At 46.0% G+C, this 15,973-nt stretch overlaps 1 protein-coding gene across 1 annotated transcript; it reads right to left on the bottom strand.

The window, feature by feature from the left end:
• Positions 1–307: 307 nt before the first annotated feature.
• On the bottom strand, positions 308–15,494 carry MDH2 (malate dehydrogenase 2). Its single transcript, XM_060259529.1, has 9 exons — positions 15,242–15,494; positions 10,413–10,581; positions 10,037–10,120; positions 8,597–8,706; positions 7,977–8,102; positions 4,319–4,396; positions 3,322–3,421; positions 1,853–2,004; positions 308–630 (listed from the first exon to the last, which is right to left on the bottom strand). Exons 1-9 carry the CDS (start codon positions 15,305–15,307, stop codon positions 499–501), a joined length of 1,017 nt encoding a protein of 338 aa, XP_060115512.1. The 5' UTR covers positions 15,308–15,494; the 3' UTR covers positions 308–498.
• Between the last annotated feature and the right edge of the window lie 479 nt (positions 15,495–15,973).

Below are 15,973 nucleotides of genomic sequence, written 5' to 3'. Positions count from 1 at the left end.
TCCAACCCAAATCGGAGAGTTCCCACTTTACTGCCTGAAGTGGTATGGGCTAGGAAAAAGCCCTTCCCCTGGGATTCTAAAGCATATACAAAAAAGCCACAAATGTTTTTGTTGCAAGGCCCAACCTCTGTCGATTAACCTCTCAACCTGCCTTTTAATTCCACCTAGTTTGGAATTTAGGAGCAGCTGGCTTTGTTGTGGATGGGCCCACTGCAAACGCCAGATTTGGGTAATACCTCCACACATACCCCACTACTTACCAACCAATATATACAACTATAAACACATCCCCAAACGGTCCATGAAATACCCTGAAAAAATAACAGGCTGCTTTATTGAAGTACAGAATTTGAACTCACAGATCAGAGGGAGAGTAATATACTTAATAGAGAGGGGTCTTTGGAGAAAGCCATGGGCCTTCGTCTCCTGAAGCCTTTTAAAGTGACATGATGCACCTTAAATAAATTAAGGGGACTGCAGTACTCTTCTTTGTGGCTTTCACTTCATGCTCTTGGCAAACTCCTCTCCTTTCTTGATGGAGCCTTTGAGCTCTGAGATTGCCTCGGCCACCATCTTCTCTTCAAAAGGAGAAATCTTGCCAATACCCAAGTTCTTTTCGATCCCATTTTTCTGGATGAGAAGGGGAACAGAAGAAAGTTGCAGATTAAGTACACTGAAGCTTTAGATGTATAGGTAATGGCACTCTGAAGGACTCATGAGGCTACTTGTCCATGATCTCTTAGGGGCTTGGATGGAAGCTCTTCTGCCAGGTCTCATCTTCCTTTTTCAGGAAGATAGACAAGCTTCTAGTCCTTAGGACTATGGAGGTATTTTCAAAGTGGGTGAGCGCTGTTGCCGTATCTCAAAAACAAGATTTGTGATTGCAAAGGATTTCTCCTGTCTAGAAGGAATATACATGAAACTGACACCCTTGAGTTACAGCTTTGGTCTATCAAGGTCAGTACTGTCTATACCAGTATATGGCCAAATTGTGGCTCGGGATCCACATGTGGCTCTTTCAAACATATTGTGTGGCTCTCAAAGCCCACACCACCCCATCAACCAACTTGGAAAAAGCCTGTCTCTTTAAATCACTTCGCCAAGCCAAGCAAGCCAGCAGCTTAGAGAATGCATTTAGAGTTAAAGTTGCTTTCTTCCCACCTCTCCCTCCTCCACCTATTTGCCTTCCTTCCTTGTCTTGCGGCTCTCCAACATCTGCTGTTCCTGTCTTGCGGCTCTCAAACATCTGATGTTTATTCTATGTGGCTCTTGAATGAAGCAAGTTTGGCTACATCAGGTCTATACTGACTGGCAATGGATCTCCAAGACCTCAACTGGAGATCTTTCACCTTGCCAACTATCGGATCCTTTTTAACCAGAGATTCAACATGGGGCCTTTTGCATGCAAAGCAGATGTTCTACCAATGAATTGTGGCCACTTCTCCTGAAGGCTTCAAATCCTGCCTTTTCACATCACTTGCAAAAACTGCATGTAGGCACAATGGTGTGAAACGGAAGTCATGCAAAAGCCAGCATAATTTTTGTAGGTTGCCAAATTTTGCTTTGGGGGCAGTTTCAACTTCCTGAATGAGGCCATTATGGAATTCTTTCAAGGGACTCCCAAGTACAGCTTGCATTGGAAATCCATGAGCTCCTCTAAAATCATAACAAGTCAGCTGGGAAGCAAGCAGGAACACTTCAAGGAGTTTCAAAGGCATGTCGCCGTTGACTAGACAAGCTACATCTACCCCCACGAGTCTTCCACACCTACACACTCGTGCGTCCCAGTTATTCCTTCTGAGTATTCCACAGCTGAAGAGACTGCACGCATATAATCGCTCGGTCTACATACCCCTAGCAGCAACGGCGTGGAGAAATACGTGCACTCTGTTTCCTCCGATCGGACAAAAGAACATTCGATAACCCCCTCCTTCCCATTCATGGCGTCCAAGACGGAGAAGACGAACCGGGCGCCAGCATACGCCATAGACAGAGTGGCAGAGCCTGTTGAGGAAAAAGGATATTCAAGGAACACTGCCTCAGGCTTCTATTCCCCACAGTCCAATTCTGAAGTCATTTTCCATGAGTTAAATGGGAGTGCCTCAGTGGTTGGGACCAGCATTGTGGCTTCTCAAGATGTGGGCTGCAGGTGATCCCAGGATACAAAACATTTCTGCTAACTTGCCTAGCATGTTGTCCCTCCCCCACCGAATACTACTGGGTCCCAGATACTTTCTAAAAGGATGGCTGCAGTCCAGAGACAGTGAGACAGGATGAAAGCTCAATGAAATCAAAAGGTTCTCTTTCTGCTAAGTGATTTGTCTTGCTGGCTTCCACAGAATGTGAGCACAGCTAACTCCCTCAGAATTGCGCTGCATGGTTTCTGGACAGAAAGAAGGATTTCTGCCTTGCAAAGGATGCTCATTTTAAACCACATGTGGTCATCGAGGCTGCCAAGAATGACAAAGACAGGAGCTTGTGGCCTGGTGGCTGCGTATGAGCTGGAGTCCACGCCTGGACAGCAGGCGGATGCTTTGAGCTTTATGTGGCACAAAGAGACCACAGATCCAGCCCAAACAGTGGCACCATTTATATAACTTGCATAATTATTCTAGTGCTGTGGGGTTTTTCGTTTGCAATAGCCTACTTGCCCTGGGTTACACTCTAGCCTCTGGTACTTGGCCTGCAGACTGCAGAGAGCTACAAGGAATTATCAACCAAAAGGAACCTTTACTACCATCCCTGGCAGGAGGGCCTGCACCACAGACAGGCTGGCAACTTCCTTTTCCTTCATCACCTGCTATTTCAAGGTGGAAACCACCTGCCCATCAGAAGTCCCACTGAGCAACGGCCTTCCCTGCTTCCCTGGAACATGGGGCAGGTGCCACACTGCGGAATAGTACTCAGAAGAGACACATATGGCTTGCCAAAGAGCCACACTTGGATCCTGAGCCACTGAATGAGTTGCCACTGACGTAAGGCGAGCAAAAGCAGCATGTTAAGACAGGCAGAAAGCATAGCTGCTGGCTATTGGCAGTACTCATGTCATTACCCCCAGGGTCTGGAGTGAGATCATTAATTCACAATCCACCCCCTTCCCTGTGGTGCTGGTGGTGTAATATGCCATCAAGTCACAGCTGGTTTTCAAGACAGGAGATGTTCAGAAGTAGTCTGCCATTTCCCCGCCTCTGTGTCATGATCCTGAGGCCTCCCATCCAAATACCAGCCAGGGCAGACCCTGCTTAGCTTCACAGATCTGACGAGACTGGGCTAGCAGTGCTCCCCGACTCAAGAACGCTCCACAGAATGCCAGCTACCGACCTGCGCCAGCTTTTGCTTTGACAACTTCCGTCCCTGCCTCTTGAATCCGCCCTATGAGCGTCACCAGCTGGTCTTGAGGGAATTCCACTTTAGGGGTGCACTGCAAAAAAAAAGAAAGGGAATGTTACCTACAAACCCCGCGGTTGCCTTCAGATAGGCCAGAGCACCTGGATTTTTGTGAAATCCAAAGCACCCTTTCCCTCCCAGCAGGGAAAACTGCTCTCCTTGGTGCCCTCTGACAAGCAGAAGTCTGCCCACAGAGTGCTGCTGCAAGGACGGTGCAGAAGTCCACTCGATACAGTAGCCATCTCCATCTCTTGAACCTGGGCCCTGCCCGCCAGAGCTATTTGTAGGCTGGCTCTCTCCTACACCTGGCCCGTAACAGTAGCTTTCCCCCACCCTTCAGCAGCTTGGAGGAATGAGAACCACACAATAAAGTCAGAGAAGCCTCTGGGTTAACCTCTCCTTTTGTAAAGGCCAGATAAATGAATTGCAGCGCCGTGTGCTACGCCTTCTGCATGATACAGTGGAAGAGCAAGAGGCAGTGTGCCATGTAACTTGGGAGAGGCCCCTCCTGAGAAAGCAGGTAGGAAGAGAAAACATATGCTCTTGAATGACTGAGTGCAGAGAGCTAACTAGGGTCCACTTCCAAGGAATCCAGAGAGATTCCTGGTAGAGGCAGGCATTTGGATCTCCTTTCTCCACAAGTCTGAGACTAGACTACTATCACCTGGATTTACCTGGTGACTGCCCTTGAGGACTGGGCAGGGATAGAGATCAACAGCCTTTTGGCAATGGGTAATAGAGGACCCTCCTTCACATTTCTGATTTGCCAGAAGTTCTACCGCATGAAATCCAAGCTTTCCTCCCTCCCATCATTGCTGCACCTTCGCTTTCAAATTGGGCATTCGCTCTGCAAATATCTTTCTAGCGCCCTGCCTTTTCTAGGCCAGACATATCAATCCCAGGAAACATCATAAGCCTTCAGAACACAGACCTGAGAAATGAGCGGGATAATGGTCTTGCCCGCATGACCGCCGATCACTGGGACATTTACACGAGCCGGATCCAGACCCTGCAGAAGAATCACATTTTAGGAAAGCTTTCAAGTCGAAGGCCACAACAATCTACCTGGCTTGCCAGACAACAGGAATTAATGCGGCTGCCACAACCTGCAGTGGACATACTGAGCCATGTATCCAGTGCATCATTCTTAACCTGCATTAACTAGAATCTGGATGCTCACTGTGAGGTATAACAGAAACCCAGTGGCACTTTACAGACTGCACAAAATATTATCCCAGTGTAACTGGTCTCCAACTCACAAAAGCTTATGCTGGGATAGTTTCTGTGAGTCCTTATGGGCCTCTGTACCTCTGTTTTATTTTACTGTAATACACTTAACACAGCTAACCGCCTAGAATTATAAATGTGCACGGATGAAACCCGGTGAATTTCAACTTAAAAAAAAAATCTAACCATTGTCAGGTTTCTAGCTCTCATGAGGGCTGAGAAATTCACAAGATGGTGGGAAACTGGGTACAACGCTTAGTCCTTCCTCCAAGGACCTCCATGAATGTTTAGTGAAGGCATTCTGGTATGCTGCCAGAGATGAAGTTCTAGTGCCATTTCTGACCACTATTCATCCCCCCTCCTTGTTTCCACATCCACCATTACTTGACCTCTTCTCCCCCTTCCTTCCCCGAGGGACTCTGAACTACAGGACCTCAGGGGCTAGCAACAGAACTAGTCATTGGTATACCAACAGTTACTTACACAACTAAACTTAAGGAAGGGGAAGCAGAAAACAAGCTGTGCAACTTGAGAAGAGCAGACACTAAAAGGTATTTCAACTGCACACGGGCAATAAGCAGGTTTTAGATGTCTAACTTCTGGAGATATAGCTGAGTGCTTCAACCACAAGCTTAACTTGACCCCAGTGTGGACAAAGAGCACCAAGCCTTCCTATGAGCCAGCAGGCCACAGCTTAGAGCTGGGAAGAGGATCTGGGGCAGAGAAAGAGAACAGTGGAAGATCAGATCTGCACTAGGCAGCCCCTTGCCCTGTTCTTGCTTGTTTCCATTGTTTATTTAAAACTGTCAGTCGCTATGCCACCCCCACCCCACCAAAACAGAATAAAATTAACTGTCACTTGCTTCCACCTTCTTGAAAAACTAAGAGATCTGAAAAGGAGCTGGAGAGCACCTGAAATCCAACTTGGAATATCAAACTGCATCATGGGATTTCTATTTATTCTCCCAGTGACCTTATGCCGAGGTGAAGAGAGGACACGATGTGCTGGCCAGTTAAGCAGCAGAACGGCTTTGCAGCTGGTCCGATGCCCTGGCTTTTCCTTGGCCCCAGACTTGGGAAAAGAACAGGAGCCTTTTGGCAGTAATAACCACCTGCCGAACTGCACCCCCTTCATACAGTGATGTAATTTGATGGAGGCTAACGCTTGCAGGGGCTGGGAAAGTTCTGAGTCCAGGCAGGAGACAAAACAATTAAATGCTATGCTGCCAACTCTGCTGCAGTAGATAATGGCAGGATACTTAGAATCATAGAGTTGGAAGGGACTTCCAGCGCCATCTAGCATAACCCCCTGCACAATGCAGGAAATTCGCAAATACCTCCCTCCCCACTCCCAGTGACACCTGCTCCAAGCCCAGGAGATGGTGGGGGGGAAGCCCCTCTAGGATCCCTGCAAAACTGACCTGGAGAAAAATTGCTGCCTGACCCCAAAGTGCTGATCAGCATTTCCCTGGGTGGTTGGAAAGGGCCACGAGAACTAAGCACTGATACACCCTTCTTGCCCTCCTTCTCGTGATCTGCCTAAGTCTGCAAAAAATCGGCATTGCTGTCAGATGGCCATCTAGCCTTTGTCCAAAAAGGGAGACACAACACCACATGAATCTTATTGCATGGCATGTCTACAAAATGATGGACAAAAGTGTTGTGTGACTACCACCTTAAGCGACTGGTCAAAGCTCAGGCATTTGCAAGAGAACTTACAGCAGTGCACAGACACATACAAGTGGACTCATAGCAACATTACTGTACAAAGCTTTCTCCCCTTAAGATCAGCATGCCCTGCAGCCTGGTCCTTTCCACCACTTAAACCCTGCATCTTGATTCAAGCCCCCTTTTTGTGCGTGGATAATGTATGTGTACACACAAAGAGCCAGACCCCAAACCTGGAAGCACAAACTAGTTTTAAAAAATTACAAATAGACTTGGTTAACTGTGGATAAACTGGGTCACTTACAGATCCTTTTCCTGGGGTGGGGCTTGAAAGACAATTTACACTCACCTGGGAAGCAGAAATAGCAGCAAGTTTCAAGAGCAGGGCCTGGTGGAGTACTAGAAAACATGTGCTAGGCAAGGAAGTTGTACAAACAGTGAAAGCCTAAGAAGAGTTCTCTTGGATAAGACCTATCACCCATCTAGTCCATTACAGTTGTTTTCAACAGATGTCTCTGGACAGTCCACACAGATGATACTAAAGTAGCAACTTATTAGCAGCAATCCATTCCTGTTCTGCTTCTAACATCTCCTACGATGTTTGAAATAAGTTTTTTTGGACTTTCATAGGAAGCGTAAATTGATAACCCTGTCCTATCCTATATGGGGGTGCTCTGCTAGATCTGCTAAAAGCAGTCATAGCTACTCCAACAGTTTCCACAATCAGCCAACCGCATGCTCACTGAGATGCTCACATGTGCCATGCGAAAGCAGCAGCTCTCCTCAGTTATCATCTAGCACTCGGATTTACTGTCCTTGAACATGGCAGTTCCGATTAGTCATTAATGCTAAAGGCATGTTTGCAAAAAATCTGTACAGTTGTGACATCTCTTCTGCCACATTTTTCAAATGGGCTCTTCCAGAACCAGGGAAGCATTAAAAAGCTTGCAAAAGAAAGAGAGAAAGAGAGAGAAAAAGAGAAAGAAAAAAGAAAGAAAGAAAGCTCAGTTTTCAATCATTGCATGAGCAAAGGTGTTCTGGACTCCAGGTATTTTTTCCTGCAGCTGCACTGTTCCTTATTTAAAGGTTTGGAACACTTTCCCTATAAAGAAAGGTTAAAACGCTTGGGGCTCTTTAGCTTGGAGAAACGTCGACTGCAGGGTGACATGACAGAGGTTTACAAGATTATGCATGGGATGGAGAAGGTAGAGAAAGAAGTACTTTTCTCCCAATACAAGAATTCGTGGGCATTCGATGAAATTGCTGAGCAGACGGGTTAGAACGGATAAAAGGAGGTACTTCTTCACCCATAGTGTGATTAACATGTGGAATTCACTGCCACAGGAGGTGGTAGCAGCTACAAGCATAGCCAGCTTCAAGAGGGGGTTAGATAAAAATATATATAAATTTTTTGGCCACTGTGTGATACAGAGTGTTGGACTGGATGGGCCATTGGCCTGATCCAACATGGCTTCTCTTATTTTCTTATTTGCATGTCATCCTCACACAGGAACACAGATTTAAGAAAGGCCAAGGTCGAGCTCCTTTTCCAATGAGGACAGTGTGCCATCAGAAAAGAACTGGGGAAGCCCATCTATTCCTCATAATTCTTAAAAATGTAAGTGGCAACTGAACGTCAAAAGAATCGAAAAAACAAACAGAACAGCAGACAAAAAAGCCTTGTATATCCTTACCTTCAGCTCAGCCACAAAGGTATTTGCTCGGACAATGTCCAGCGTGGTAACACCAAAAATTCTGTTGGGATTGTACACTCCGTGCTTCTTAAAAACTTCTGAAGTAATTGGTATGGTGGAGTTGACCTGAGAGTACAAACAAGCAACAGTCTGTCTCACAGAACTGGAAGGGACCATACAGGACATCTTGTCCAATCCCTTTTGCTCAATGCAGGATCAGTGTAAAGCATCCCTGACAAGTGTTTGTCCAGCTACTGCTTGCAAACTGCCACCTCTCTAGGCAGCCAATTCCACTACTGAGCTACTCTTACTTTACCTTTCCACCCATAATGGAAATCCACTATTGCAAGCACTATCCTCTGCTGCCAACAAGAACAGCTCCCTGACCTCCTCTTAAGTGACAGCCTTTCAAATACTTAGAGAGCGCTCATGTCCCCCCCTCAACTTCCTCTTCCCCAGACTGAATATTCCCAAGCCCCTTAGGCCTTTCCTCACAGGATTTGGTCTCCAAGCCCCCGACCATCAATAGCATCCCTGAGAAAGATTTCTCTAATAATACATTCACATAAAGTGGTTTGCATTTCGCAGTTCCTCATGGAAGAGAGCGAAGTTTTTCTTACCGGATTTGCAATAACACAGATCAAAGCTTCAGGGCAGTGCTTGGCACAGGCTGCTGCCAAATTAGCTACAATCGTGGCATTTGTATTGAAAAGGTCATCGCGGGTCATGCCTGAAATATCAGATCAGCAAAGCAATTAGTCATTTTCTGGTCTCTGAGCCCACCCAAACAAACCACACCACAAGAAAGGTAAGACTGTGGCTAACTACACCCACAGTTGGGCACTGTGGAACACTGGCTTGCAAAAGAACACACGATGTCTGGGAGAGCAGACAAGAAACAGAGTAAGGTGCTTTCACACATGCTGAATAATGCACCACAATCCTCTTCCCATGCACTTTAGTGACTTTTTGCAAGTGGATTTTGCCATTTCACACAGTAAAATCCAGAAGCAAAGTGCACTGAAAGTACATTATTCATCACCTGACAAAATGTCTTTTTCAGACTACAGGGAAGAAAGGCCAATGCACCTTTGGGGTGCTTAACGGTACCTTTGAAGGGACAGAGAAGCTTCTGAGAACAGGGGTCATACAGCAGTAAGGTTTAAATTTTACAAATACGCACCCAAGCAAAAATGTCGCTTGATCCCGTCAGCAAGCCTAGATCAAGAAAGAGGCCATAAACAGATGCCTACCTTCTGGAATCCTGGCCAAAACTCTAACACAACAGCTACAAAGGAATGTGTTTCAGTGGAAAAGCAACTGCTTTCCATGCAGTAGGCCTCAGGGTCAAAAATCTGTTAGTGGTGTGTTTGCAGCAATTCACGGGAGCAAGAAGAGCTTGCTTGGAACGACTCACAGGAGCAAATGGCTAAGAACAGCTTACTTCATGTTTGGAATAATTTTGGGGTGCCTTTGTGAAACTGACTAAGAAGTTTATGGACTGAGCCCTTTGATTTCACTACAGACTCGTTGGAAATTTGTGAAATCCCTGGGATACTTTATTGGAAAATTGAGAGGTTACAGCATCCATTTAGTTTTTAGATGTTTATTCTGCGGATATTTTGTATTCTACTTCCTATGCACGTTATTTCTGTACATATTATGTAACTTATTTATAAATTAAACAGACTATGAATACGGAATGTATGCATTATCGTTGTTTCGCACGGCTGCCTTGTTTTCTGCCATACCTCTAACACAACAGCTACAAATGAATGTGTTTCAGTGGAAAAGCAACTGCTTTCCATGCAGTAGGCCTCAAAATCAGTCCCTAGCATATCCAGTTCAAAAATCTCTAAGGGCTGGAAAGGATCTCTCTCTACCTTGGAAAGCTGCTACTAGTTATATGGGCCAGTGTTCCGGCTCTGTATGGCAGCTTTGTGCTTTCTTCCACATGTGCCGTATCAGCAACCTCAGAGTGGGACACCAATCTGGCAACTGCATGCATGTCATTCAGCCATTCTACGAAAAACAGGTCCCTTAAAGGGCTTCTAACATACCTGGTTTTCTAGGAACTCCAGCTGGAATCACGACAACTTCACAGTCCTTCAGAGATTCTGGCAACTGTTCGGGACCCAGGAAACCTGAAACGGCAAGACAAAAACCCGTCTATGCTGCTCTACTGGCAGAATATTCATCTGCTAATGAAAGCAAGTTTATGTTCTGCTAAGGAAATCAGTCTCACGTTCCCTCACTGCTTTAAAATATTTGACTAGTCAGCCAAGAATGCATTTTTACCAGCCCTGGGTTAGGGAGCAAAAGATATCTGCACAATTCTGAGAGCTGACTACAATCCCTAACGAGTCCTTTGGTTCAGCTGCGTAAAGGGAAAAAGACCCTAAGCAATGCACTGGAAGTAAACTGGGCATGGCGTACCTTTGACTTCTGCTCTTGTTTCGATGTGACTGAGATCAGCTGCTACGCCAGGGGTGTGGGCGATATCATAGAGGTTGAGGTGGCTGACCAAGGGGCTGTTCTTCAGCAACAGAGAGAGGGGCTGGCCAATGCCCCCGGAAGCGCCAAGCACTGCCACCTTAGCATTGTTCTACATTGCAGGAGGAGAAGAACAAGAGGCTTAGTAAAGACCAACTATGTTGGACACATGTCTCTGCGGTCACAGAGAAACACAGGAGAAATCCTTCTATGCAGGGACCCTCTCAAACGTCTTCAGCACTGCAGGCTAATTAACATTAGATGATCTCTGCAATAGATTTAGGCTGCTCCACCACAGACAGATTACAGTCTTGCCCTATCTGGTCTGAACAAAATTCATAGCAGGCGGAAGCCTGTAGGGTTGCTGTCACAGCACAAAATGAACACTACCATTCATAATGCAGAACACCCGCCAGCCCCTAAAGAAAAGCACAGTTGTGGTATTTTTAATTGAGAAAGTTTCTAGCCTCCACGGTTCTAGCAGAAAGCCGACCAGCATGGTTAGTTTAAAAGCAACGAACTCTTGTACGCTACAATAAATCTCAGTGGAAGTCAAGTAATTTTTAAAAAACCAAATCCCTCCACACAGCTTGAAGTCCCTGTCCATTTTAATCTCTCATATAACAGCAAGAGAAATGGCTGCTAAGAACAAGTTATGAAAATCCCAGACTATAGAACTAGAAAAACACAAGCAAAGGTTAATACGTAAGTTAATTTGCCTGTCTGTGACAATAGAACACATGGGGATTCTCTGATTATAGAACTGCATGCCTCCTTCACAGAGAAATGCTGATCCCAAATCTGACAGAGTCCTATAATTCCAAAGGAATTCTTGCACGTTGTTAAACTATGGAATTGGGGAAGGCAATGGCAAGAAAAGGAAAGGTCCCCTGTGCAAGCACCAGTCATTTCTGACTCTGGGGTGACGTTGCTTTCACAACATTTTCATGGCAGACTATTTATGGGGGGTTTGCCATTGCCTTCCCCAGTCATCTATGCTTTCCCCCCAGCAAGCTGAGTACTCATTTTACCGATCTCGGAAGGATGGAAGGCTGAGTCAACCTCGAGCCGGCTACCTGAAAACCCAGCTTCCAGCAGGATCGAACTCAGGTCATGAGCAGAGCTTAGGACTGCAGTACTGCAGCTTTAACACTCTGCCCCACGGGGCTCTTAGGCAATGACAAACCACTCTGTAAAAAGTCTGCCATGAAAACGTTGTGAAAGCAATGTCACCCCAGAGTCAGAAACGACTGGTGCTTGCACAGGGGGACTACCTTTACCTTTACTATGGAATATACAAAATTCAATAATGTGACACAGCTCGGACTGATTCTTGAAGTATAGGTCTATCAATGACTACTGACCACTGTGACTAAAGGGGACCTCCACTTTCAGAGGCAGTAAACCTCTAAACAGCAGTGCCAGGAAGCAACGCAAAGGGAAGGCCTCAGACTCTCTACCCCATTGCTGGATCTCCAGAACTGATTGGCCACAGTGTGAGACAGGATGCTGGACTAGATGGACCACTAGTCTGACCCAGCTGGGCCCTTCTTGTGTTCTCCACTTGTGTTCATCGCTTCAACTAATATTTTCAGTTGTCTTTGCCAGGTTTTAACACAGGCAAGGTAAGGAAGATTTAGAGATCCTGTACTTTGGTATATGCAGATTGCTGTTCTGCTAGAGCACCACTGTGGGAAGGCAAAGGAGAGGTTAACTTCTGTAACCTGTGGAAGCACTTAAAATACATTATTTTATTGCAATCTCTGTAATAGCCCTGAAGAATAGGTCCATATTATCCCCATGCTGCAAGACAGAAGGCTAAAACCGAGTGACTTGTCTAAGAACGCCTAATAAATGTGGCAGATGTGAGGGACTGTGATTCATGGGGTGGCAGAGCACCTGACTGGCTTCTCCTGTTAAAGGCTAGCAGGTACAGCTACAGAGAAAGGTCATGCTCTGCCATAGGCTCTGAAATGCCAGTTAGCATAGAGAGCTGCTTCCAGACAGAGTAGGCAATATTGAATTAGATGGGCCAATGGTCTCACGGTATAAGGTTGCTTCACAGATATGAACTAAGGAAGCTCATTCTCTTCACTTTCAGCTCCAAGAAGGAGAAACAAGACTGTAAGAGCTACAGAATTAAGCAAGCTCAGCAGCAAAGTCTTTATTGCCCATAATTTGGCACCAACATCTTAGGTGGCACAGAAGAGAACGCGTTGCTCTGTGGATTTCTGCCCTTCAGCCAAGAAATCAAACCTCTGCCCCCTTTCAGACAGCTTCTTTGATATGCTGCTGACAGTGCAGTTCTGAAGACAACTGTCAGTACCGAAACCAAAGTCTATGCTGCTTCTTACTGTTATTATCAGGTAATAGGCCAGGGCAGAGCAAGAGGGAAGGACTCAATGGCAACCTCTTTCTTTGGTTGCCAGCCAGTATTGCCTGAGACACTCTCTGCTTCAACAGTGCCTCCCAACTAGTACCAGTAAGAGTAGCAATGATCCCATTGCTGGATGTTCCAGTTAGCACATGGACTCGTTCTTGCTACTGAACTAAGGCTGGGGCTTAGTTCTATACTTGGGGTGACAACATCCAGGGGGGGGGGGGTGACAGCTTTTTTTACCATGTAAGGTCATTTGTCTACACACCATGGGTGGCCAAACTGCAGCTCAGGAGCCACATACAGCTCTTTAACACATATTGTGTGGCTCTCGAAGCCCTCACTGCACCATTTGCCAGCTTGGAGAAGGCATTTGTCTCTTTAAATCACTTCTCCAAGCCATGCCAGCTGACGGCTTGGAGAATGCATTTAAAGTTGCTTTTTTCCATCTCTCCCCCCATCTATGTGCCTTCCTTTCCTCCCTCAAACATCTGATGTTCATGTCTTGTGCCTATCAAGCACCTGATGTTTACTTTATGCGGCTCTTACATTAAGCAAGTTTGACCACCCCTGGTCTACACTATCCACTCTGACAGGCACCAGTTACAACCTTAAACCTTTTGTTCCTAGCATCAGGAACATATCTTAATATGCCTTGCACATATATACATATTATTTTCCCCCAATACGTGTAAATACTGCTGAAATGAATAAACTACACATTTATTTAAAAGTATTACCAAACTCAGCCAATGGATTTTAATAGCATAACTACTATCATGGTGGGATGTCAATTTTTTTGATGTTACAAAGGGGGCTTCCTACTCAAACGGTTGAGAACCACGGCTTTACGGCTCTACCTGATTTATTCATCAAGCTGGTCGTTTTAAAGAAAGACAAGAGGAAGGTGATGCGCTGATTCAGACCTTGATCTTAAAGGTCTTTTGTCTGCAACCAGTACAGAATGTGTAGCAGACATGTATAATTAGGCCAGTGTTTGATGGAAACACTATCAAGTTGCACCTTTAGCTTTCTGGGGGAAAGGAAAAACAAAAAAATCAGTAGCTTATTAACATTGCCCTAGTACCACGCCAAGAACTTGACAGTAGCTCAAGGTCAGCAAGTTTACAGAAAGTTCTTCAAATGGGCCCTTTCTTGCTAAAGCCTGTCTTCAAAGGAGAAGGGAGACTGTGAGATTATTGTTTCTGTGTGGCTTCATCTATTTTAACACTGTAATGAAAATAATCTCCCTCACACACACTTGAGTAATGGACAAGAAATAACCAGGATAAAAGGTCCCACAGGATAACTGTCTACACTAACAGCAGGAAGCCTCTCTATTAAGAGGCTTAGGCCAGGAAATCAACAGGTAGAATTCTAACTGGGAATGGGTACATTTCTGCTTCTCCAAAGAGCCATCATTCCACTCTGGGGACAATCATCCCAATTCCAAAGCACTAATTCTATTCCTAGGGACATCGTTCTACACTAGGGGCTATAATTCCAATCCCAGAACACTAATGCCATTCCTAGGGGCTGCCACTCTACTCATGGAGAGGGCTGTTATTCCAGTCCCAAAGCACTGATCCTATTCCTAGTGACTGTCATTTCCACTCTGGGGGCTATAAAGATCTTTTCTCAAAACCCACTCTATATGTACACTGTAACCTTTGCATGCTGCAATATATTTCAACTGAGCCTGTGCAAGTAAATTGGCATTCTGGCATCTTGCACTGTTCCCAATGGGCAACCCTGTCATTCATTTAGTGCATGCTCCTTTGGGACTGCTTAGCAGATACACTTAAGGAAAGAGGAGAGATCTGTGCCAGTAAAGACTTAACTAGTGCCTAAACTTCATAAATCTCATCCACACATGTCAGTCAATAACTACACTTCTACTCAAAGCATTTTTGCAAGACACACCAGGGAGTCCGAAGAACTTGCACAATACAGTTGCCAACCTCCAGGTGGGGGCTTGAGATCTCTCAGAGCGAAAGCTGCTCTCCAGGCTGTGGAGATCAGCTCCCGAGAAAACCGGCGCTTCAGAAAATGGTGTCTATAGTATCGCACCCTCCACCACCCCCGGGCACTCCCCCCAAATCTCTACTAATTTCCAAAGCTGAAGTTGGCAACTATTGCAAGATCTCGTTAGCAGAAAAAAAGATCATATTCTCGAGGTTACACAGCTGCTGGCACAATATATATATATAGCAGTGCCTTGGTATAATCTCAGTGAGTTTCCTGTACAGCGCCCGACACACCAGCGGCTGCAAAGGAATGGCTGGCCACGAGGCGCATGCGCAACAAGTTGCAAGGGACAGGCCGGGTCACGGCTAGCTGCTGCCTCGTCTCCCCCATCAGCTCCTCTCTCGCTTCCCCTTGTTGGTCCAGGTACCTGCGAGGAGGTCGCGAGCCCCCTGCGGAGGGCAGCGGAGGCAGGGCGGGTGAAGCGGGCGAACATGACGGGATCGGGCGGCGCACTCCCTTCTCCTTCTCAAACGACCTCCAGGCAAAGAGGGCACAGCTAGCCACAACACCCGCGAGAATAGCACAAAATCTCGCGAAACCTTCGCAGACCCCCCCCACCAATGCCGCGCCTCCCAGTTGAAGCAGCCATTCATTTTTTTTCTCGCGAGACTTTCGTCTTCGTTCTCCCCCACTTAAGGCTCTCTTTTTGTTATTCCACACGAGATTTCGTCTTGCGATTTAAGTCTGCTCGCGTAGTTCTCGTTTCGCGATATTTCCACAACGGTTTCATTCATTTAAGTCCATAGGGAATAAAAGAGGGAAATAAATCTTATTTTATATCTATCATTTATATCTCACAGCTGATTCGAGGGCTTTTTTTCTTGTGACTCTCCACTGGTATTCTCGCGACACTCCTATCATTTCCAGGACTTTTTTGTCAGGAGGTGTGGCCTAATATGCAGTTATTTCTACCAAAAAACCCCAATGATCATCCCCCCTCTTCTTCTTTAAAAATACGATGGGTGTGCCCGGGATCTTATTCAAAAACAGTACAGTGAACTGAAGTCAGAGAAAAGGAGATTTTTCTTCCCTCAACTCCCGCGAGAGCCTGTGCCTCTCACCACAGTGGCAGAAGGCCGGAGCACAAAATATCGCGAGA

Source organism: Heteronotia binoei, chromosome 18, assembly GCF_032191835.1.
Source record: "Heteronotia binoei isolate CCM8104 ecotype False Entrance Well chromosome 18, APGP_CSIRO_Hbin_v1, whole genome shotgun sequence".
Taxonomy (NCBI): Eukaryota; Metazoa; Chordata; class Lepidosauria; order Squamata; family Gekkonidae; genus Heteronotia; species Heteronotia binoei.
This window is presented reverse-complemented; position numbering and strand designations above follow the sequence as displayed.

Bases quoted from the DNA above. Each gene is read 5' to 3' on its own strand.
- MDH2 (XM_060259529.1), bottom strand. From the start codon at position 15,307: ATGTTCGCCCGCTTCACCCGCCCTGCCTCCGCTGCCCTCCGCAGGGGG. The intron at 10,582-15,241 runs GTACCTGGACCA...CCTGCAATGTAG, and splicing joins GGCTCGCGACCTCCTCGCAG to AACAATGCTAAGGTGGCAGT. The intron at 10,121-10,412 runs GTACGCCATGCC...TTGCCGTTTCAG, and splicing joins AACAAGAGCAGAAGTCAAAG to GTTTCCTGGGTCCCGAACAG.